General features: G+C 41.2%; 1 protein-coding gene across 1 annotated transcript in view; it reads right to left on the bottom strand.

Moving 5' to 3' along the window:
- The window catches only part of DAGLB (diacylglycerol lipase beta), a 69,885-nt gene that overhangs the window by 20,193 nt on the left and 24,105 nt on the right, over positions 1 to 25,587 (bottom strand). The window contains exons 3-9 of the mRNA XM_089674810.1: positions 24,879 to 25,053; positions 20,570 to 20,831; positions 14,670 to 14,792; positions 3,478 to 3,605; positions 2,018 to 2,144; positions 1,844 to 1,927; positions 688 to 765 (exon numbers count right to left, since the gene is read on the bottom strand). Coding sequence (XP_089530936.1) covers positions 688 to 765; positions 1,844 to 1,927; positions 2,018 to 2,144; positions 3,478 to 3,605; positions 14,670 to 14,792; positions 20,570 to 20,831; positions 24,879 to 25,053 — 977 coding nt within the window. The remainder of the gene's footprint in view (positions 1 to 687; positions 766 to 1,843; positions 1,928 to 2,017; positions 2,145 to 3,477; positions 3,606 to 14,669; positions 14,793 to 20,569; positions 20,832 to 24,878; positions 25,054 to 25,587) is intronic.

Here is a 25,587-nt window from a genome sequence, read left to right as displayed (position 1 = left end):
CCAAATTTATAGGCACCTGATCAAGTTAGATGCATTTCAAAACAACTCATCTTGACGAATTCCAACTAGAAAGTTACCTCTGAGGTTTAAAGGAATACATCGGATTTTATATATTTTTACTTGGACTGACGACCTGGCTGTATGGAGGGGGGGGGGAAGCTGCATTTTTACGAAACCTAACTGTCCACATAAATGGGGATTTGGGATTAGCCAGTATCACTTATCCCTCTGCCCCAGTCTTTCTTCTCTCTTAACTCGCTCCAACACAGTTTGCCTTCCCACTAGTTTACTCTCGGGGTGTGAAACAATCTTAGACAGGGTCATTATGCCTTACTTGATACTTCACCATGGGCTACTAGAGTGCTCTTAATCATGACCTATGCCTTTCTAAGGTGCATGACCTTCTAGATTCTTGACATAGGCCCTATGACACCCTGTATTAGCTCTACATGTTTTCATCTCCTGTTGATGTTTGATTTTGAGTATACTACTGCTGGCATACAAAGTGTGGTCAAAATGTACTTCACACATGTGAAAACTATTAAAACTTCAAAGGTAAAAAGCGCAGACACCGATTACAGTAGAAATAAAAAATGCTGACAGTGATGGGAATAAATTATTGTCAAGAGAAGTGCCTTAAAAAAAAGCGAGAAGAATTTATACCAAGTAGCTATTTTTTATTTTTACCTTATGTGAGAAGCAATCTCCTTCCAGCCCCTCTGTTTGCAGATTCTCACAGTCTGCTGACAGGTCAGTCAGAACATCCTGTACGGAGAGTAAAATAACACAGATATAAAACATCTAGAAGCTACTGGTGTAACATGCCTATCCCAGGGCCAAGGAGATCAGCAGTACAAAATTTAACATAAAATAGATAAAAGATAACCCAGATTACATCTCCAAGTTCTACTTTGATGTTGCTAAGCTGACACTGGCAAGTCTTGGCAGTGATCTAAAAGCAAGATTTTTGCCAGAAGAACATGGGGAAGATTTCAAACAGAAGCAGGACAGTGCAGCTGCCAAGGTCAGGCAACCAGCAGTTTGTCACTTCAGAGTACTAGAGTGAAAATTTCATAAGCATAGCACACCATTGCTAGGGAGACTACGTTATGTATATAGTAAAATGATTATAGTTTTGGGAATTATAAATTTCTGGCGTGATTGATGATACAAAAAGAAAATTCCAGGATGACTGAATGAAGATGAAGTAAGGTAGTGGAGTGTCCAGGTCCAAAGCTTGACCTAGATTCCCATTTTACTTAAAGATGAATCCTGGTTATGTCAAGTTTTACATGTAGTATGTCCAGTTTGGACCTATATAAGTATGAACCATACTTGTGGGATCCCCCTGAAAGATGGAAATGACTGTAGTATGAACGGCTACCACAGTGATCTCCACTAGCTTCCAGGTCCTATGTCGAGCAACTGCCCTGCTGCATTTTGAACACAGAAGGTCGCTAGCTTGGCATGGCATGCCATTCAGGGAAGACTATGCATTTTCTCATTAAATACAAATCATTCTCTAATTGTGTGAGCTGGAGGGGAAGTGACATCATGATTTCCACCTTGTCCAATCAGAGATCACTTTGTATTCATTGAGAAAATTAAGTGGTCTTTGAAGCACCCGTGCCAACCAGGTGACCTCCTTTGCTCAGTAGGCAGCAGAGCAGGCGTTCAGCGCTGGAACTAGAAGACAGTGCAGATCACGAACGAACTGTGATCGCTTTCACTGCCAAAAATAGCAACATGCAGAAGTAACTAGTGGAATTACAAATAGCAAAAATAAAGAAATAGTGCAATACTCTGCTACAACAAAACTAAATTAAGAAATCACTCTATTTACCTCAAGGGATAATGTTCCTCTCACAGCTACTAAGATGGCTTCAGTTTTGTGATCGAGGGCAACAAAAAATGGTATTTCATAGATCTAAAGCAAAAATACAGTAACATGATTACTAGAATTTTAAAAATACATTTATCACTGTTAAAAAAGTGATGCACCTCATTACTTCCTTACCTTGTTATGGAAGCTGATGTGGATGAAATCCCTGTATTGGAGTCCTGTTGTCTGCAAGATGGAGCCAAAATGGCAGTTAAGATTATCACCACCGACAATATCATGCTGGGCACTTCGATTCTGGCAACTGAAACATAAGATTGTTAATGCCAGTACTACGAATAACACAATAAACAGAGTGCATGCATCAAGAAATGTCAGTTAATAAATATAACTTATAGAAATGTATTTTCATTAAAGCGGTAGAAAAGTCCCTTTGATGACTTGTACCTACAGGTAAGACTTACCTGTAGGTACAGTGACTATCTCCTAACCATGTACCGTTGTGCTCTGAATGGACAACAAACTCACGTATGCTGTCCATTGAGTGCGCTGTGTCACGACTGACTCCTGTGCACATGCACAGGAGTGATGTCATCGTGGCTGGGCCATTCAAACAGGAGAGTGTGAACCTGGAAGACTGGATGAAGATGGAATCACCGACAGCAGACCACTGGAGGGCTTAGTGTTAGGGTAAGTCTACCATAATGTGCTAGCCAGCTGTGCATACTAGCACATTATGGCTTAAACCGCCCAAGGGCCCACCTTTTTTTTCTATTTTATTCTAGGACTTTGTACCATTTTACCTACCATTTTTAACACAATGTGAAGAACAGCACAGCCTTCTTAATGGCTGAAAGTATCTACTTGCCAAGTATGCAACAAAAGGTTGTAATCTGATGAAGTCCCTTCACACAAGTCTTTATTTCAGCCATAACTGACACATGGGAGGTGATCTCTACAATTGAGCCCAATTGGGGTGAAACATGTTGGAACAGTGGACTTGGGTGGGAACTTTTAGCCTCTGAGTTCTGGCTGATTCAAGACTTTATATAAGCTGATGTCATTGGAATGCAACTGTTCTGTTGGATTCTACTAACAATTCTTAATTGTAGCAGAGTGGGCAGAGTCATGCAAATCATTCCTGTATGCCTCTGGGCCAACTGTGCATCCAGAACCGAAGGCGTATAGTGCAGATTACAGGATATTAAACAGCCATTTATTCCAATACAGCCATTTCCGACTTCTTTGCCATTATCAACACAGTAAATCGAAACAATAGCTTCTATGGAGTAGGGCTTGAGAAGGAATGAGATAGTACAACCAGAAAGGTTAGGATGAGGTGGGCATGAAGAAGGAACAAAAAAGACCACCACAGAATTCATGAGAAGCACAAAAGGCAACTGCAGGTCTTATTCCCACAAATATCCTCAGAAATGGTCAGAGCCATGCAAAACGTTTATTTGTAAACCACAGCTGAACCTGGTGAAATAAGGCACTTGTAAAGGTGTGATCACTTCTTTTGTGCACCTCTGTACATCTGTTGGCTGTGGTTGGGAGATTGGATTGAAGGCTACTACTGGTCAGAGGCTGTTGAAAACAATTCTTTATACCCTAAAAAGGTGATGATGTACACTCACCATTCTCCGCACAGTTTGCACAGTCCAGTAAAGGGACGGCTGTATACATAGAGGGGCCATCCGTAGGCAGCAGCTGCAAACTGCATGTAGTGAGCAGCCTTACCCAACTCCACATCTATGTCCTCTCTCTGCAATAACAGATAAGGTTTAAAACAGAACACTGATGGGGGACTTCAAATAATATTACAAAACAGCGAAAAATTACAACATACTATTATTTGTTGTATACAAATGGAAATGAAACTAAACACAAGCAACTGTTTGCACAGAGGTTGTTTTATAGCTGATCGGTCTATGCCTGGTACCTGGGAGAGCCCAGTGAATGTTTTGCGCAACACACTTGGATTTTACAAGTTATTATTAAGTAACCACATACACAAAAACACACACACACCAAAATAGATAAGTTCAGAAATTAAGTTATGTGTAAAAAAAATATAAAATGGAATGACAGGGAAAAAGTATTAAACACGTTAACTGAAATGTATTTAATACTTGCCACAAAATCCTTTGTTGATAATGACAGCTTCAATGACGCCTCCTGTATGAAGAAACTAGCCGCATGCATTGCTCAGGTATGATTTTGGCCCATTCTTCCACACGGTCTTCAAATCTTGAATGTTCTGTGGGGGCCTCTTCTATGAACTCTGATCTTTAGTTCTTTCCATAGATTTTCTATTGAATTCAAGTCAGGTGATTTCTAGCAGCTTTTATTTTCTTTTTTTGAAACCAATTGAGAGTTTCCTTGGCTTTCTGTTTGGGATTATCGTCTTGCTGAAATGTCCACCCTTGTTTCATCTTCATCATCCTGGTAGATGGCAGATTCCTTTTATCAAGAATGTCTTGGTACATTTTTCCATTTATCTTTTCTTCAATGATATGAAGTTTACCGGTACTGTATGCTGAAAAACGGCCCCACACTATGATGCTCCTACCTCCAAACTTCACTGCTGGGATGATGTTTTTGGGGTGTTGTGTAGTGCCATTTAACCTCAAAACATGGTGTATTAAGGCATCCAAAGAGTTAAATTTTGGTCTCATCTGACCAGACTATATTCTCCCAGTATTTCACAGGCTTGTCTAAATATTGTGCAGCAAATGTTAAAACGAGCTTCAACATGCTTTTTCTTAAGCAATGGAATCTTGCATGGTATAACACCTTTAGAAACATATTTACCTATAAGTGGTGATGTGTTTAATACTTTCTACCCGGTGTGTGTGTATATACACACACATACACAAACACACATAAACACACAGTGCTCAGCATAAATGGGTATACCTTTTAATCAACAGCTCAAACACAAGAACAATTTACAAAATTGTGACAAAACTGAGTTTTATAGAACATTTGTTTAGCTCATTACATGAAAGTAAGGTTAATAATATAACTTAGATTACAAAATTTTCAGTTTTACTCAAATTCGTTGATGCAAAAATGAATACACCCCACAACAAAAACTACTACATCTAGTATTTTGTATGACCTTCATGATTTGTAAGGTTAGCACATCTACCTTTTTCCATTCTTCAAGAACGATCTCTTTTAGAGCCTGGATGGAGAGTGATGCTCAACTTGTCTCTTCAGAATTCCCCATAGGTGTTCGATTGGGTTCAGATCAGGAGATATACTTGACCACTGAATCACTTTCACTCTGTTTTTCTTCAGAAAAGCAACATTGGCCTTAGATGTATGTTTTGGATCATTGTCAAGATGGAAAAGTACATGACGACCAAGGGCACAGAGTTATGGTAGCACCTTCTCTTTCAAGAGAAGGTACATCTGTGAATTCATGATACCATCAATGAAGTGCAGCTTCCCGACACCAGCAGCACTCATGTAGCCCCACAGAAGGACACTGCCACCACCATGTTTCACTGTAGGCACCATGCATTTTTCTTTGTACTCCTCACCTTTGTGAAAACAGTTTTGAAGCCATCAGTTTCAAAAACATTTATCTTGGTCTCACCACTCCAGAGTAGAGAGTCCCAGTAGTCTCTCTTTTCAGCATGGGCCCTGGCAAATTCTAGTTGGGCAATTTTTGTGCATGGGTTTTAGGAGAGGCTTTCTTTGTGGACGACACCCATGCATGCCATTCCTCTGCAGTATACTCTGTACTGTGTCACAGGAAACAATTACCCAAGTTTGGCTACTTCTTTAGCTAACTGCAGTGAACTTGCATGGCGATTTTCTTCAACCCTTCTCATCAAAAGACGCTCCTGTCGAGGTGTTAATTTCCGTGGATGGCCTGGTCATCTCTGTAAGATGGTTGCAATTCCATTTTTGCTAATTTTTTTTATCACTTTTCTACAGTATTCTGACTAAGTAATGCTTCGTCTTGTAGCCTTCACCTTTCTTGTGTAAAGAAATTATTTTCTTTCTCATACCTTGTGACATTTCTCTTCCATGTAATGCCATTGCTTACAGCATGAAATGGGAAGGTATTTCCTTTCTTAAGTAACGCCCTTTTATAATCAACTGTCTGCTGGACACCTGTTTAATGAATAATTAGACTCGCCTGTAGTGGAATTCTTGGTAATTAGTATTTTGTTGTCTAAAATTTAGTATTGCTCCTTTCATTAATTTTTGCAACATGGTCTTGAATTAATTTTAAAAAAATCCTTTTTTTGTGTGTGCAAATTAACAGATCTTGTTTGCAATCAATGGCCCGCATTTGTGGGAGTATTTTGTAATATAGTGTCCCATAGAAAATGTTGATTCTGAAACGGAAAGTAAATGTTTTCTGACAAATCTGTTGGGGTGTACCCATTTATGCTGAGCTATTATACATGAATAAAAAAAATCCCAACAAATAATACAGAATAAACCTGGCAGGTAATGATACAGAAATACAATTTTTATACAAGAATTATGTAAAAAGGATTATTTTTTTTTTTGGCTTGGAAAACAGTAGGGAAAGGTTAGCCCCTTTTCAGGTTTTTATTGATGTCTGTGTGCTCACTGAGCAGATTTACCCCTACATTTTTCATAGTGACTTTTGTTACAGAGAAGGTGAAGGGAAATTCGAAATGCTTGAGTTGTCATCAGAGCGAGAGCTGATGGGGGACACCTGATGGGAATTCTTTGAACTTTGGAGAGATTTCCTCTCATTTTCTGTTCTGTCTCAGAAATTAAAAGTGAAATCTCCACAGTGGAACAGAGGCAGCAAGAAATAACTTGATAGGGGTTTATAACCCTTCCCCAAAACAAAAAAATAATTTTTTTTTACTTTACATACATTATTATTTCAGGTACTTCTATAGTGCTGTCAATTTACGCAGCGCTTTACACATATATATATTGAACATTCACATCAGTCCCTAACCCTCAAGGGGTGTACAATCTAAGGTCCCTAACTCACATTCATACATACACATATTAGGGCCAATTTAGACAGGATCCAATGAACCTACCAGCAAGTCTTTGGAGTTTGGGAGGAAACCAGAGCACCCGGAGGAAACCCACGCAAGCACAGGGAGAACATGCAAACTCCATGCAGGAGGCACCATGGTCGGGAATCGAACCCATGACCCATGCAAGGCAGACGTGCTAACTAAGCCACTGTGCCACACATACAATACACTAATGCCTGGTAAACACTAAGTTTTTTTTCACTCAGCCCAGAAAACGGAGGTGCTTGCGAGGGGGTCTCTCTGTAATAACTATGGGATGTTAGTACAGCGAACTCCCCGCTGAGCTACTGTGTTCAAGCAGGAGGACTGCGCCCCCTAACCCCCAGAACACACAGTCAGATTTCGCAACTGATGTCAATCAAATGTTGTTCTAGCATGCCTGTTCGCCTGAACGTCTAGCTTCTGTTGGACAGGCTACTGTACACACAGACCGAATATAGACTGGATTCTGTTGAACCAGCCAATATTCGGCCCATGTGTACAAGGCTTACCAATGAACATTACTGCTTTCACTGCTCTGACAGTTAGATGGGTGCCTGTTGTAGTCTCAGCCAATATCACTAATGACCCCATTTTCCTGACTAAGGACATCTTTTTTGCACAGGCTTCATCTGATATTAATTAAAAAGCAAATAGTTTCAGCAGCCATGAAATACAGTGACAGCTATGAAGTCAGCAGAAATTTCCAAAACAGACAAGTTATTATTATTATTATGCAAGAACTACCCTAGCCACAACCAACATTTCACCAACCCTATGAAATAATTCGTGGATATTCACCATTGCCATTTTGAATGTTGTACATATCATTAAGGAAGTTTTATACATACTTTAGATTTATTATGGAGGAGATCTTGAGCTATGGATAAGGCAGAGGTAAATTCTTGCAATGTATTTTAAATGTCAGTAGAATCACCCATATCACCATTTGGAGGGGGAGAGGTATGTAAGTGACCAGAAGTTGTTTACGGTCATTACTACCCCTCTGTGACAGGACAGAAAGTGGCAAGTGTGAAGGGCTCACATGCTGCTTTTATTTTAACTTTAGTAAGCCCTTGTAAATTGAGGGGAAGTAAGCTGATGCCATAGTAAGGTCAGAGCTGGGTAGAAGATTATCCAGTATCACTGACATAGCTGGCAACATTAAAATGGGTAATGAATATTACATATGTAAATGCAGAGTCAAGAACACCACAAATATGGTAATATATACAATGCAAAATACAAATTATTAATAAGATGAGTATTACTTGGGCTGGTATATACAACGTTAACAAAAGATGCAGATTTTTTAAAAATACTAACAAAGATAACCAGGCACAGAGCAGTAGATTAAAAACGCATTAATTTTACTCTAAGCAAGACTTCAGTGGTCATGGCTCTATGAAATGGATTTTACAAGTAATTATTATTAAGTAACCACACGGACACACTTTATCCAGGACCATGATAGAGATTTTACAAATGTTATGAAGTCTTTGGAGAATTACAATAAAAAGTTGGCAATTTGCAACCAATACCATATGCCCAGTTATCAATTTTTATAGTGGTTTACACCAAAATATCCCAACATCTAATGTCTCCACTAAATATACACCAAGAGCATGCATAGTTTTTATCCTGATCAATGAAAGATGTGCACCTCTTGGAATGACATAATATTTACAAAAAATTAAATCCATTTAATGGTTTATGATTTCAGTGAAACACATCTGGACACTTAGCATCCATAGAGAATCTATAACATGATCAGAACCTAAGAGTCAATTTGGTTTGGTCAGCGTAATAAGTTGCATACTGACATAAAGAGACCCATGATGGTTTAGCTATAAATTTAACCTATGATTTAATTAGCAATAAAAATGTTTGAGGTTTGATCTCTTCCCGTTCTAAACAAAGCTTGAAAAATAATTTTTGCTGAAGATTCACTTTACGACCTGGTTCACACCACTTGGGGTGTGGGACGTGTGCGCTTCCTGGAACGCGCTGCCTCCTGCAGATACATGCGCGTACAATTTATTCTGAATGGCACCCCACACGTCTCACAAACGTGGGTGAATTTGTGGCCATCAAACCACATGGTACTGCTGTACCATGAGGATTAGTGCAGCATGATTTTAAAAATTGTGCCTACCGAACTTTTTGCACGTTTGGCAGCCAACTGGTATTAAAGGGCTAGCGGGAATGCACAAAACCCTGCGTGCTCGAACACACCTTTTCTGGTGTGAAACAGCCCTTAAGCCAAAACAGTCTTCTGTTTAAATTTGTATACAGTGGGAAACGATGACAACCTTAGTACAGTTTTAATTGCCATCTGTAACCAGATTGGGTAAATGTTCAGTCATTTCCTATTTGCTCACTTGAGTGAAGAAGAGTCTCGTTTGATCTTCCACTCCAGTGCTCTGTGCAGGCGCAGCAGAGTAACAGCCACACTGCTCATCGCAAGTGTCATCACCCATACTTGTTCAATAGGTCTTTCTTAGTCTCCATGCACACTGACTTAAAAAACCGCCAGTTCCCTTAGCAGGAAACCCCCCCCCAAAAAAACACTTATTTGAGAGTTTTTTGCACTAGTGTTTAGGTCCGATTAGCTCTTATTTATGCCAGAAAACTGCTCTCAAAAATGCAAACCAGAAGGGTGTTTCTTCTGCTTCTAAACGCTGAGCTTAGAGCGGTTCTAAAGGCTCAAGGTTTTTTTTACCTTCATGCATTCTATGCATGAAAGTAAAAAACCTTCTGTGTGCAGCCCCCCCCACCCCCCCAATCTTAACCTGAGTCCGCTTCGATCCAGCGATGTGTCTAGGACTCTTCCTCCTCATTGGCTGAGACAGCAGCGGGAGCTGATAAGGAGAAAGCGGGGGTGGGGTCCAGCCATGGCTCTATGTGTCTTATGGGAGCGTAGAGCAGCAGCTTGGGGGCGAGCACCTTTCCCTGGGGGCACTGCTCAAGGGGGAGGTGTCAGGTGCACGGGTTGGGGATCCGAAAAGGAGAGCTCTGTGTAAAACCACTGAATAAACAGGTTATTTAACCACTTGCCCTCCAGAGGATTTACCCCCCCTTCCTGGCTAGGCCATTTTTTGCGATATGGTGCTGCGTTACTTTAATTGACAATTGCGCGGTCCTGCAACGCTGTACATAAATTTTTTTCCCCCCACAAATAGAGCTTTCTTTCGGTGGTAATTGATCACCTGTGCTGTTTTAATTTTTTGCGCTATAAACAAAACAAGACCGACAATTTTGAAATAAAATGTTATATATATATATATATATATATATTTGACGTTTTGCTATAAAACATATCCAATAAAAAATGTTTTTAAAAATCTAAAATTTATTCATAAATTTATGCCAAAATGTCTTCGCTAAAAAATATATCCCAATAAATGTATATTAATTGGTTTATGTGAAAGTTATAGTGTTTACAAATGGTGGTATAGATACTGGAATTTTTTTTAGTTACTAGTAATGGCGGCGATCAGCGACTTATAGTGGGATTATGGCAGGAATTCTGACACTAGGTGGGAACTAACTGCCACTGACATCCCCAGTGACACCAATACAGTGATCAGTGCTAATAAAAAGCACTGACACTGTACTAATGACACTGGGCAGGAAGGGGTTAACATCTGGGGCAATCAAAGGGTTAACAGTGTGCTGTGTGTTTTACATTGTGTGCTGTTTTACTTGGGAGGCATGCTGCTTTGTATCGCTCTGCTGTGTAGAGAGATACAAAGCAGTATATCCATGCTGACAGGAGAGAGATCTGTGTTTACACACAGATCTCTCCCCTCTCAGCCCTGCCAACAATCGCCGAATCCTGGCCGAGAATTGCAGGCTGGGATCTGGTGATTGACATCCCCAGCAGTGATGCAGGTAGGGCGCCTCTTACCTGGGAATGCAAAATAGATAGACAGACAGACAGATAGATATAGATAGATAGAGTGAAGGAAATAAGTATTTGATTCCCTGATTTTGAATATTTGCCCACTCACAAAGAAATGATCAGTCTAAAAATCGAATGGTAGGTGTATTGTAACACAGGGACAGAATAGCAAAAAAAATAAATAAAAAAATAAATAAATAAATACATGCCTAAAAAATTATGCACTGATTTGCATGTTCATGAGGGAAATACAGGTGAAACTCGAAAAATTAGAATATCGTGCAAAAGTTCATTTATTTCAGTAATGCAACTTAAAAGGTGAAACTAATATATGAGATAGACTCATTACATGTAAAGCAAGATAGTTCAAGCCGTGATTTGTCATAATTGTGATGATTATGGCTTACAGCTCATGAAAACCCCAAATCCACAATCTCAGAAAATTAGAATATTACATGCAATCAATAAAACAAGGATTGTACATAGAACAATATCGGACCTCTGAAAAGTATAAGCATGCATATGTACTCAGTACTTGGTTTGGGCCCCTTTTGCAGCAATTACTGCCTCAATGCGGCGTGGCATGGAAGCTATCGGCCTGTGGCACTGCTGAGGTGTTATGGAAGACCAGGATGCTTCAATAGCGGCCTTCAGCTCTTCTGCATTGTTCAGTCTCATGTCTCTCATCTTTCTCTTGGCAATGCCCCATAGATTCTCTATGGGGTTCAGGTCAGGCGAGTTTGCTGGCCAATCAAGCACAGTAATCCCACGGTTATTGAACCAGGTTTTGGTGCTTTTGGCAGTGTGGGCAGGTTCCAAGTCCTGCTGGAAAATGTCAGCATCCCCATAAATCTCATCTGTGGAAGGAAGCATGAAGTGCTCCAAAATCTCCTGGTAGACAGCTGCGTTGATCCTGGACTTAATGAAGCACAGTGGACCAACACCAGCAGATGATATGGCTCCCCAAATCAACACAGACTGTGGAAACTTCACACTGGACTTCAAGCATCTTGCAGTGTGTGCCTCTCCATTCTTCCTCCATACTCTGGGTCTTTGGTTTCTAAATGAGATGCAAAAGTTGCTCTCATCAGAAAAGAGGACTTTGGACCACTTAGCAACAGACCAGGTCTGATTTTCTTTAGCCCAGGTAAGACGCTTCTGACGTTGTTTGTTGGTCAGGAGTGGCTTGACAAGAGGATGACGACATTTGAAGCCCATTTCCAGGATCCATCTGTGTGTGGTGGCTCTTGATGCACTGACTCCAGCATCAGTCCACTCCTTGTGAAACACTTTTGAATGGCCTTTTCCTGGCAATCCTCTCCAGGCTGCGGTCATCCCTGCTGCTTGTGAACCTTTTTCTTCCACACGTTTCCCTTCCACATAACTTTCTATTAATGTGCTTTGATACAGCACTTTGGGAACATCCAACTTCTTTTGCAATTACCTTTTGAGGCTTTCCCTCCTTATGGAGGGTGTCAATGATGGTTTTCTGCACAACTGTCAGGTCAACAGTCTTTCCCATGATTGTGATTCCTACTGAACCAGACTGAGAGACCATTTAAAGGCTCAGGAACCCTTTGCAGGTGTTATGACTTAGCAAAAATGGTAATTGAGCGCTGGGTGGTATGATGATAGAAATAGTAATAGTGATGATAAACAAAGCCGCTAGCATAAAGGCAACCTCTAAACCCAATAAGAAAATATATAGAATAAATATGCAGCGCTAATATAGATAAGTGATAACACATAAGTTAGATAATTCAGTCCTTATAGTGATCAAACGTGATTATGTGCAGATATTCAGGAGTCCATGGTCGATAGTAATGGTGACTCTTGTGTACTAGTGAATGTACAAACGATGCACTAACCAGATAGCGCATTAATTGCGCATGGGGCAATTAAGACCTGCTCCTGGTGCTCTGAACTTGTAAAAACCAGGCAGATGTCATCCGCAGGTCAGCCACTAGATGTCCTCAGCAATCATTCCACCAGAGCCATCAGCAGCAGAAGGGGGAGGGGGGGGGATCCAATAGCAATCCAAATCCTCAGTACCTTCAAAAACGGGCTCACATGGAAATAATGAGCCCCCAGAAAGCTTCTAATAGTGTAGTATTTCTTTAATCGTCCAAAATCCAACATACAATAAGTAAATCAAAACTTACATCAGAATCTACTCGGGCCACCAGTCAGGATGGCCTTGTGGTATATGCACACAGGTCAGGGGCACCTTCCTGATGCGTTTCGTGTAAAAATACTTCCTCAGAGGGAACACTACACAAGGCTGGACTGGGCTACCAAACTATGTGAGAAGGTGATAACAGTTGGTGCAATCATTCGCAAAACAACTGTCAGTCTCCCTAGGTCTGGTGCACCATGCAAGATCTCACCTCGTGGAGTGTCAATGATCATGAGAACAGTGAGGAATCATCCCAGAACTACATGTGAGGATCTTGTCAATGATCTCCAGGCAGCTGGGACCACAGTCACCAAGAAAACAATTGGTAACACACTACGCCGACAAGGATTGAAATCCTGCAGTGCCCGCAAGGTCCCACTGTTCAAGAAAGCACATGTCCAGGCCCATCCGAAGTTTGCCACTAAACATCTGAATGATACACAGGAGGACTGGTTGAAAGTGTTGTGGTCAGATGAGACCAAAATCGAGCTCTTTGGAATCAACTCAACTCGCCGTGTTTGGAGGAGGAGGAATGCTGCCTATAACCCCAAGAACACCATCCCAACTGTCAAACATGTTGGTGGAAACATTCTGCTTTGGGGGTGTTTTTCTGCTAAGACAGGACAACTGCACTGTATCAAAGGAACGATGGACAGGGCAATTTACCATCAAATCTTGGGTTAGAACCTTCTTCCCTCAGCCAGGGCACTGAAAATGGGTCGTGGATGGGTGCTCCAGCATGACAATGACTCAAAACAGATGGACAAGGCAACAATGGAGTTGCTCAAGAAGAAGTACATTAAGGTTCTGGAGTGGCCTAGCCAGTCTCCAGACCTTAATCCGATTGAAAATCTGTGAAGGGAGCTGAAAGTTCGAGTTGCCAAACGTCAGCTACCAAACCTTAATGACTTGGAGAGGATCTGCCAAGAGGAGTGGGCCAAAATCCCTCCTGAGATCTGTGCAAACCTGGTGGCCAACTACAGGAAATGTCTGACCTCTGTGATTGCCACAAGGGATTTGCCACCAAGTACTAAGTCATATTTTGTGAAGGGGATCAAATACTTATTTCCCTCATGAACATGCAAATCAGTGCATAATTTTGTAGACATGTTTTCTTTTGAATTATTTGATGCTATTCTGTCTCTCAGTGTTACAATACACCTACCATTCGACTTTCTGACCGATAATTTCTTTGGGAGTGGGCAAACATTTAAAATCAGCAGGGGATCAAATACTTCTTTCATTCAATAAATATACACACACACACACACACACACACACATATACATACATACATATATATATACACATACATATACACACACACACACACACATATATATATACGCACACACACACACACACATATATATATATATACACATATATACATATACACACACGTGATTTTGCGCAACCGTGCCGCACTCTAGCAGTACTTCTGCTATAGGGCAGAGGGCAAGTGGTTAAAAACAAAAGAAAAAAAAACCTAAAATTTAGCGTCACTTTAAAATATGTCTCTAAATGTCCTAATGTGCATGGACACGTAGGATAACATTGAGCTGCGTCTACAGGCAAAATGGTAAACTGCTGTAGGAGCAGTGCCCAGTGTGCATGGACCCTTAGACAGCACTGTCATATGCAGACACCTTTCACAACAACTGTAGTAAGACTGCCAAAATGTAGATTATAAATCCCAAAAAGGTCATAAGGTCTTACTGCAGAATGAGTTGGAGACTGGCAGAGCACTTCATCTGGATCCAGGCTTTGCTCTACTTTGTCCTGCTCCTGGTGAAGGAGAGTCAGTCCTGCAGCAATGTCACTAGGAACCAAATCTGTGTCCTACAAGGAAAATGTTAGTCATGTCAGCACAAAGCAGATCAACAGCTTTGTAAAACAAAATTATCAAACCACATGCAGAAATGGAACTGGAAAATTGGAAGGCAGTCTTGGGATCACAAACAAGTCAGAAATGGCACTCTAAACAGGCTCATTTAAACAACAATTCAAGAAAACAAGTGAAACCAATCAGCAAACTATGAATGCTATTCAGAAAATACTCACCATGATAAAATCAGGTCAATCATTTACCATTTTCAGAGTTCCTAATCCACTCAGCCAAACTCCAGGTAGCGATAAAGAAGGGGGTTTCTTATCAGCTGCCACTAAACACAGAACTAGAATAAACTAAACCACTGCTGCTGCAGACACCCTAATGTAATCCTAGAAACAAGAAAAAAACTACAACTAAGAAATGGTTTCAAACTCCAGGTAGGTTTTTGGCACAATAGTTCTGCTCTATGCATTTTCCTTTTTCTGAGCCCAACTGGTAGCTGTGAGAAACTCCTTAGAACTAACATTTTGTTTACATCAGGTTTTTGTATGTGAGAGACCGTAAGGAACTAGCTGTGGGTATGTTTGCCAAGTTCTCCCCTGTATTACAATCAGGGGCTCTCAGATCACAGCAGACATTGGGGTAGGCGGGTTTGGTGCACTACAGCTGCACCTGTAAGACAACCTAAAGCAATGATGTCAACTTTAAATTAGGATTTAAGTGTATCATTAAAGCCCAATGCTAGCCTAATTTACTAGGTTCTAGTTGGGAGCTTCTCTTCACTTCCCATGTTGTAATTGGAACAGAAAGCTAGATGAAATCTTCCCGAAAAAGAGACAAAGACAGTAGAACAAATCTGGAAGTTAAAGGCAGATTTGATGGTCTTTTCCTGTAGTCACTCTTATAAGGTATCTAAGGGTACTTTTAGCCCCACTCCACCGAAAAGAAAAAAAAATGCTGGTGTTAAGCTCAGAGGTCAAGTCCACCCAAAGTAATTTTCAGCTTTAAATGGATATTAGTATTACAAAATCCTAATTGCCCTGGTCCACTTCTGTTGCAGCCCTAAAGAAGAATAGAGCTCTGGAATATGCCCCAAAAAAGACAGGCAGAGGACAAAAGGTCTAGTCACCATAATTCATGTGGTCTTCCTGCAGAGCTCTTCCTGATTTACTAAACCTGGAGAGTGCAAACTCTGGAGCAGCTATGCATGATAACCAATCAGCTTCCAACTTCAGCTTTTTCAATTAAACTTTGACAAAAAACCTGGAAACTGATTGGTTTATATGCAAATCTGCAGAATTTGCACTCTCCAGTTTTAGTAAATCAACCCCTGGGTCTCTTTATGGAGGTGGCCATCTTTTGCACTCTCCAGTTTTAGTAAAGCAACCCTTGGGCCTCTGTATGGAGGTGGTCCTCTTGGTAGAGGCAGGGTTTTGCTTCCTCATGTCACAGTCTCCAGCAAGAAGCCCAGTGAGCAGCAGAGTAGTGATATTACCAAATCTCACTACAAACATCCCAATCAGTCAGAGGCTGCAGTGCCTAAAGCAGCACATAGATGAGGTGGAAGGAAAGAAAATCAACACAGTCAGTTCTACAGTGCAGTCCAGCAGCCGCCAGCAGTAAATCAAATGTAAACAAATCTGTCTGGCTGGTTGTACGCAAGCTAAATGATGGATTGACCTGGGTACAATCAGCCTGCCCATAGATGGATCAAAGCTTGGCCGGCCCCTGCTGAACCATGTATGTCTGGCTTCAGATTGACACAGCAGATGGATAACGATAAGGTTGTAAACACAGAAATTCTTAGGCACCTCCTAATACCAGGAAATGTACTGCTATTTTTCAGAAGGAATTCAGGGCAAATAGTGATTTTTTTTGGGGGGGTACTGCTTAGGCAAAATTAACATTTTCTGATGTTCCCTAGAAATTAGAAATCTTTACTTTTTGAGTTCAGGTCCATGTTAATGAAATAAAGTGAAAAAGCCTAACAGTGAATGCAATATACAGTCAGGTCCATAAATATTGGGACATCAACACAATTCTAAAATATTTGGCTCTATACACCACCACAATGGATTTGAAATGAAACAAACAAGATGTTCTTTAACTGCAGACTGTCAGCTTTAATTTGAGGGTATTTACATCCAAATCAGGTGAACGGTGTAGGAATTACAACAGTTTGCATATGTGCCTCCCACTTGTTAAGGGGCCAAAAGTAATGGGACAGAATAATAATCATAAATCAAACTTTCACTTTTTAATACTTGGTTGCAAATCCTTTGCAGTCAATTACAGCCTGAAGTCTGGAACGCATAGACATCACCAGACGCTGGGTTTCATCCCTGGTGATGCACTGACAGGCGTCTACTGCAACTGTCTTCAGTTCCTGCTTGTTCTTGGGGCATTTTCCCTTCAATTTTGTCTTCAGCAAGTGAAATGCATGCTCGATCGGATTCAGGTCAGGTGATTGACTTGGCCATTGCATAACATTCCACTTCTTTCCCTTAAAAAACTCTTTGATTGCTTTTGCAGTATGCTTTGGGTCATTGTCCATCTGCACTGTGAAGCGGCGTCCAATGAGTTCTGAGCAATTTGGCTGAATATGAGCAGATAATATTGCCCAAAACACTTCAGAATTCATCCTGCTGCTTTTGTCAGCAGTCACATCATCAATAAATACAAGAGAACCAGTTCCATTGGCAGCCATACATGCCCACGCCATGACACTACCAAAACCATGCTTCACTGATGAGGTGGTATGCTTAGGATCATGAGCAGTTCCTTTCCTTCTCCATACTCTTCTCTTCCCATCACTCTGGTACAAGTTGATCTTGGTCTCATCTGTCCATAGGATGTTGTTCCAGAACTGTGAAGGCTTTTTTAGATGTCGTTTGGCAAACTCTAATCTGGCCTTCCTGTTTTTGAGGCTCACCAATGGTTTACATCTTGTGGTGAACCCTCTGTATTCACTCTGGTGAAGTCTTCTCTTGATTGTTGACTTTGACACACATACACCTACCTCCTGGAGAGTGTTCTTGATCTGGCCAACTGTTGTGAAGGGTGTTTTCTTCACCTAGGAAAGAATTCTTCAGTCATCCACCACAGTTGTTTTCCTTGGTCTTCCAGGTCTTTTGGTGTTGCTGAGGTTTCCGGTGCGTTCCTTCTTTTTAAGAATGTTTTGGCCACGCCTAATGTTTTTGCTATCTCTCTGATGGGTTTGTTTTGTTATTTCAGCCTAATGATGGCTTGCTTCACTGTCAGTGACAGCTCTTTGGATCTCATATTGAGAGTGACAGCAACAGATTTCAAATGCAAATAGCACACTTGAAATGAACTCTGGACCTTTTATCTGCTCATTGTAATTGGGATAAAGAGGGAATAACACACACCTGGCCATGGAACAGCTGAGAAGCCAATTGTCCCATTACTTTTGGTCCCTTAACAAGTGGGAGGCACATATGCAAACTGTTGTAATTCCTACACCGTTCACCTGATTTGGATGTAAATACCCTCAAATTAAAGCTGACAGTCTGCAGTTAAAGCACATCTTATTCGTTTCATTTCAAATCCATTGTGGTGGTGTATAGAGCCAAAAATGTTAGAATTGTGTCGATGTCCCAATATTTATGGACCTGACTGTAGACTCACAATTGCTGCATCAGAATATACAGGTAAAACTCAAAAAATTAGAGTATCGTGCAAAAGTTCATTTATTTCAGTAATGCAACTTAAAAGGTGAAACTAATATACGAGATACTCATTACTCACGCCGCATTGAGGCAGTAATTGCTGCAAAAGGGGCCCAAACCAAGTACTGAGTACATATGCATGCTTATACTTTTCAGAGGTCCAATATTGTTCTATGTACAATCCTTGTTTTATTGATTGCATGTAATATTCTAATTCTCTGAGATTGTGGATTTGGGGTTTTCATGAGCTGTAAGCCATACTCATCACAATTATGACAAATCACAGCTTGAACGATCTTGCTTTGCATGTAATGAGTCTATCTCATATATTAGTTTCACCTTTTAAGTTGCATTACTGAAATAAATGAACTTTTGCACGATACTCTAATTTTTGGAGTTTCACCTGTAATAATACAATAATAAAATAAAATTAATAAACAAAAATAAAAATCAGCATATTATTCAACATGCAATTAACACATATTCAGCTTTGGGTGGACTTGATGTTTAATTGCCTAAATAAATGAGGAGTGTTCATAATAAAGCCCAACTAATTAACGCTCTTTGATAAGCAAGAAGCAAATATGCAGACCTGATCAAGTATTGTCTGTACCTCTCTCTAACAACATGGTGAATGACAGCTAAACTTACAGAGATTGAGAGGTTCCTATGAAATCATGGGAGCTATTTTTTTTACCAGATTCAGACCTGCTCAGCTAGTGTATCCCTACTGCACTCTCTGAATCCTTCTGGCAGCAGCTACATCATGGACACAGCAGCTGTGTAGAAACCCACTACAGCAGACTTTTTCAACCAGGGTGCCTTGCAGTTTCTTCAGGGGTGCCTTGGCAAAATGTCTAAAAATTGCCCAAAATTTGTATACAAGCCAGTGGGTGGAACAAGCCTGCCTTTTAGTTACACAAAGCCACAGGTTTTCATTGTGCACCGTTATGATCTTCTAGTCACCGGCGTCCTGCCAAACAATTAAATCATCAGTTGATAAGGAGGATGTCAGTTGCCTACACATCATCCTTGTTTGACCCCCCTCTGCCTCTGCAAAAGTGTATTTGCTTTAGAAGAATAAATCACCTCTAATGTTGGGTGCCCTACATGTGTGGATGTTGCTGCGTTATATAAAACTATTAGAATAATTTTTACATTTTAAAATGGGGTGCCTCAGGACTGTCCATAATTTTAGAGGGTGCCTTCAAATAGTCCATAATTTTAAAAAGGGTTCCTTGACTGAAAAAAGGTTGAGAAACACTGCACTAGATGAACCACATCATCCAGTAGGGGGCACTCTGTCACACCCAAACTTTATTTTTTTTTGTTTTGTTTTTTACATAGCCAGAGATTTTCTTGATCCATGTGTGCTTATTCTAAACAGGCATGAGAAATTCATGGTTTCTAAAAAGGTTAAAGTCTTCCAAAAATCATTTAGATGGAAAAAGGTGTAATGCCATTCAACAACTTCAATACAATATTAGCTGCCCTGAAAAATGAGAAACCTATGCAGATCGGGAGTGCTGACTTCATGAGAACTTCTGTATTCTGCAGGTTTGTTCCAGGGAAGTAAATACAACAATACTGAAGCCAGACAGCCAACAAATTAGTTTCAGAGGGAGGCCAACAATGGCAGCCCACATATTTTTTTCAAAATAGATTTCCTTTAATTCAGAGTAAAGTTCACAAAAAAACACACAGAGACAAATTAAGAATTGTGGACCTTTAACAGGTCTGCGCTGGTATATACCATGTGTATAGCATGCTGTATGTGATAAGCAGCATACTGCTAGACTGTGCCAAGTACATTGACGGGAATTCAAAAACTGAATCTGGAGGAGCTGTGCAAGGCAACTAATCAGTTTCATTTACAACACTTAAACCAAATTATAGAATCCGATTGGCTACTATGCACAGCTGTTCCAGATTCGGTTTTCTCCAGTTTTGATAAATGTCTCCCCACTGTATTTTTCTTCAACCACTCACACATAAAATAAATAATAATAAAAAAAACAAAATGGTGTGAACAGGCTCTAAAATAAAACCTCGATGACCATAATGGGAATAAAAAAAATCTTTTAGAAATCTCTTACAGAAAAGTATGTACTGAAGAGTTCGGCGATACTTGAGAAAGCCACTCTGTTGTCATTGTCACTGCCTATGCAGCAGCACAGAAGTCTGATCCGGGTCTCCCAGACTCTTGTAGCCGTCTTCTTGACATTGTACAGTAGCTGCTGTGACTGACTACTCTCCAGGTTGTGATCTGTTCTATCCACATAATACAGAGCTTTCTTGCGGCCCATCGGGTCAAACACAATAATAACGGCAACTGTTGTAACCAGGATGATAATCCAACTGCAATACACAGAAGAGGGAATTAAAAAAAGATTAATTAAAAAAAATTAAAAATAATAGACTCAACATGCAATTTTTGCAACAGTAGACTGCCTTCAGCGCAAGCGTAGGAGTTAAATCAAAAGGTCGCTATCCAATGCCCAACGAGGAGTGATACATACACAGAGGATTGGGAGAAGATAGCCGTCATGATAGCAATGAGGAATAGCTCTGCCTGGTTAGCGATGGGAGAAAGGGTAACAGCATGAGAAGTCTATAACAATATGCAAGTTTGCTATAAACACTTGCACATTATGGCAAGAGCAGCAGACTTGTAATTCAGCTTTAATAAGATCACATGCAGGTGGCACTACGTCAGAAATGTAAAAGAATTACCAGCTTTGAAAAATCTGCAACTGCAAGGAGGCAGAGACACCTTTGTGCTACCAAAATGAAGAGATCCAAATGATCTTGTAAGAGTCGGTGTTCTCAGATACAATTAATTTGTTTTGTTATAAAATGACCAAAATTAGGCATTTCCCTCATCAATAAAGGGGTTGCCATTGAAGATCTTCTACAAAGTGCTTTTTTGCTTACTACTATGCTGACCCAATGGCACCCATACTTACAACCATACGCCCAAGAAAATGTATGCAGATCAGAAAGTCAGATTCAAGTCAGAACTTCTTATCTGTTTGCTGATTCAGACTGGCAACTCAAAATATTAAAGTAAGAGGGTCAGCATGACAGCCAGGCAACTAGCATTTATCACAAGCCGAGTAGTCAGCACTGGAAACCCCTAACTTTTTTTCATGCCATTACTTTAAGTAATAAAGGAGAATGTAAAGTAGAAGGGTAGGGGAGGTATACTACAAACTTGGTTTTCCAGTGACCAACCCTTCAGGGCCGGTTCACACTGGGAATCACACAGAAATGCATTTTGCATTCCTGAGCGATTATGTTATTTCAGGTAGTTCTATAGCACCATCAATTTACGCAGTGCTTTACATACCGTATTTTCCGGCGTATAAGATGACTTTTTAACCCATGAAAATCTTCTGAAAAGTCGGGGGTCGTCTTAGACGCCGGTATACGGCGAGCCGGTGTCAGGGCGGCACTTTTTCGGGGGGGGGGGGGGGGGGAGGCGCGGTGCTGCCCCCCCCCCCTTCCAATGGAAGGGACACTAAGTACAGGGGCGGGCAGGGGGCTGCTGTTTCTTACCTGGCTCCGGTCCCAGTCCCACGACGATCCAATCCAGGAAGCGCGGCTGCTCCTTCGTTCGCGCGGCCGCTCGGCTCCGCCTCCTCACCGGTGATTGGGCGCCAGAACTGTAGCTCAGGAAAGGCACACAGGCGGCCAATCACCGGCGAGGAGGCGGAGCCGAGCGTTCCTGCGCAAGTCGAGTGAGGGAGCGGCCGGTAAGTGTGCAGCAGCACCATGCTCGAACACTATTGGCATTATTCCTCCCCCCCCCCACTGACACCAACATTGGGGCACTATTCCTCCTCCCCACTGACACCAACGATGGGGCACTATTCCTCCCCCCCCCACTGACACCAACGATGGGGCACTATTCCTCCCCCCCCACTGACACCAACGATGGGGCACTATTCCTCCCCCCCCACTGACACCAACGATGGGGCACTATTCCTCCCCCCCCCACTGACACCAACGATGGGGCACTATTCCTCCCCCCCCCACTGACACCAACGATGGGGCACTATTCCTCCCCCCCCCACTGACACCAACGATGGGGCACTATTCCTCCCCCCCACTGACACCAACGATGGGGCACTATTCCTCCCCCCCCACTGACACCAACGATGGGGCACTATTCCACCCCCCACTGACACCAACGATGGGGCACTATTCCACCCCCCACTGACACCAACGATGGGGCGCTATTCCTCCCACTGACACCAATGATGGGGCGCTATTCCTCCCACTGACACCAATGATGGGACGCTATTCCTCCCACTGACACCAATGATGGGACACCATTCCTCCCACTGACACCAATGATGGAACACCATTCCTCCCACTGACACCAATGATGGGGCACTATTCCTCCCACTGACACCAATGATGGGGCACTATTCCTCCCACTGACACCAATGATGGGGCACTATTCCTCCCACTGACACCAATGATGGGGCACTATTCCTCCCACTGACACCAATGATGGGACGCTATTCCTCCCACTGACACCAATGATGGGACACCATTCCTCCCACTGACACCAATGATGGAACACCATTCCTCCCACTGACACCAATGATGGGGCACTATTCCTCCCACTGACACCAATGATGGGGCACTATTCCTCCCACTGACACCAATGATGGGGCACTATTCCTCCCACTGACACCAATGATGGGGCACTATTCCTCCCACTGACACCAATGATGGGGCACTATTCCTCCCACTGACACCAATGATGGGGCACTATTCCTCCCACTGACACCAATGATGGGGCACTATTCCTCCCACTGACACCAATGATGGGGCACTATTCCTCCCACTGACACCAATGATGGGACACTATTCCTCACACACGGACACTAATGATGGGACGTAATTTTCGGTTTACAAATGAAAATCCATTGAAAAATAATGCTTCAGTTTACAAATTTTTTTTTGCAATACAAAGTGTATGTCGGTGCCGGTTTTTAAATACAATTGCTGGATTTTTTTTTCTTCACTATAGCTCACAGAGCTGTCACTTTCCCCGGAGTTCAAGGAAGCTTCCTTTCTTTTAAGAAACTAAAAGGAAACATTGTTTCTTTTAACTTGGGGAAATAAACTAAAAGGAAACCTTTCTCTTTTAGCTGGGGGGAAAGTGACAGCTCAATCTCTGAGCTATAGTGAAGAAAAAAAAAAAAAAAAAAAAAAGGCAGAAATTACATTACGCTGTTTATTTATTTTTTTTAATTGCCAGCAATTCTTTTACATTGAACTGTCAGTGGGGAACCTCGCTGAGAGCTGAAACATTAACACATGGTCGTCACTACTAAAATACCGCATGATTAATAAAATAACTCATGTGGTATTTTAGTAGAGTTTACTTTTTTCTGACCTCAGGAAAAGATTAATTGGTTTTCAATGCATTCCTATGCGAAACGGCGTTTCGGTTTACGAAATATATATATATTATATATATATAAAATATATATATCATTCACATCAGTCCCTAACCCTCACGGGGCATACAATCTGAGGTCCCTAACTTGCATTCATACATACTTGTGGTGTGATTTGAGCCCATTCATTGTGAGTGGGCAGAACAGCATTGGACGGTGCATGCACTACTTACAAAAAAAAACCAAACCAAAACAAAAACTAACCAGATTGCGTAGTACTTCTGTACCATATGATCCGGTGCACAAAAATGCACTGCATTTGCAACGTCAACAACTTTATATCACCATTCACTTTAGATTGCAATTGCAGTACATTTTAAACGTGGTGTGGGAATTGCAAAAAAAAAAAATAAAACGGTTTCCCGCATTGCAAGTCTCATTTCATTTTTTATGAAAGTGTTCTGTTCCCCGGAACTAACCTACATGTAGTACAGTGCTCCATCTTCATCTTTGTCTATGTGCTCTCTAAGGCCAGCTGAGAGCTAGGACAGGGCAACCCTCCTCCCTCCACGATCATCCAACAACAAACCTAGCAAGGAGATGGCTACTTTGACAAATAGCACTCTTTGCCCTCTCAAAGCACTTGCACGGTATGCAGGAGGAGAGGGGCTTGTCAGTTAAAAGGTTCCAGTCAAGCAGACTAGTCCTTTGACATAGAGAAAAAGTGCAATCAAAGTATCCATCTCCTTACTAGCTGCATTGTCAGACAGCCGTGGAGGGAGGAAGGGGCCCTGTCCAACCACACAGCTAGCTTTAGACAGAATATAAGAAGATGGAACAAAGTACTACATGTACTTTGTGACCTGGTGAACAGAACAAAAATCAAAATTAAGACTTCCTATTTAACCAACATGCAGGACAAGAAAAAAAAAAAAATACTAGTCACAAAGCTGTTAAAAGAGATTAAAACCCTTGGCACTGAAATTACCTGGCAACAACTGTAACCAGAATGACATGAACCACGGATTTGCCACACTGGACTCCATTGTCTGATACCCAGATCGCTCCTAACACTGCCCATACAAACTCTGGTAAATAGAGAGCCAGGCGGATGTAAACCAATTTGGGCATGCACTTCCTGGGCCCTGGGTTTGAGATTGTACCTGAAAAACAGAGCATCTGTAAAGAACATAGCTGTGGCATTATGTGTTTATCATGCACAACAATGAAAAGTGTCTGAGCTTACAACAATCAGCCAGAAGTCAAGGCAAAAAGAATAACAGATAATACTCGGAAAAAAAACAAAAAAAAAAAAAAAAACACAACTTTTTTCAATGGCCATCAAATCTATGCAATAGAAAATGCCATGAACCTGGCCCCAATCCTATAGTCACTCTTCCATACCAATAAACCTGATTTTTTTTTTTTCCTCTCTTTTGGTCACTTTTGTGCAGTTCATTTTGTTCTGAAGTCGAAATTCGAAGAAAGGGTTTGTTTTTTGGGAGATTTAGATGTGTTCAAAAGACCAAAATTACAATAGTAATGAATTTAGACAAATCCAAAATAATGAAACTATTATTCACATTATTTGAATCAAACTCAAAATGAATTAGAAAACAAATTTGAAATGTAAAACGTATTGCTAAAGCTAACTATTGTTGATTTCCTTCAAAGACTGTGTGTATTAGAATATAGCC

Source organism: Staurois parvus, unplaced genomic scaffold (genome assembly GCF_062004578.1).
Source record: "Staurois parvus isolate SC_StPar_1 unplaced genomic scaffold, SC_StPar_1.0 ptg000152l, whole genome shotgun sequence".
NCBI lineage: Eukaryota > Metazoa > Chordata > Amphibia > Anura > Ranidae > Staurois > Staurois parvus.
Note: the sequence above shows the minus strand (reverse complement) of the source record. Positions and strands in the feature narration are given on the sequence as shown.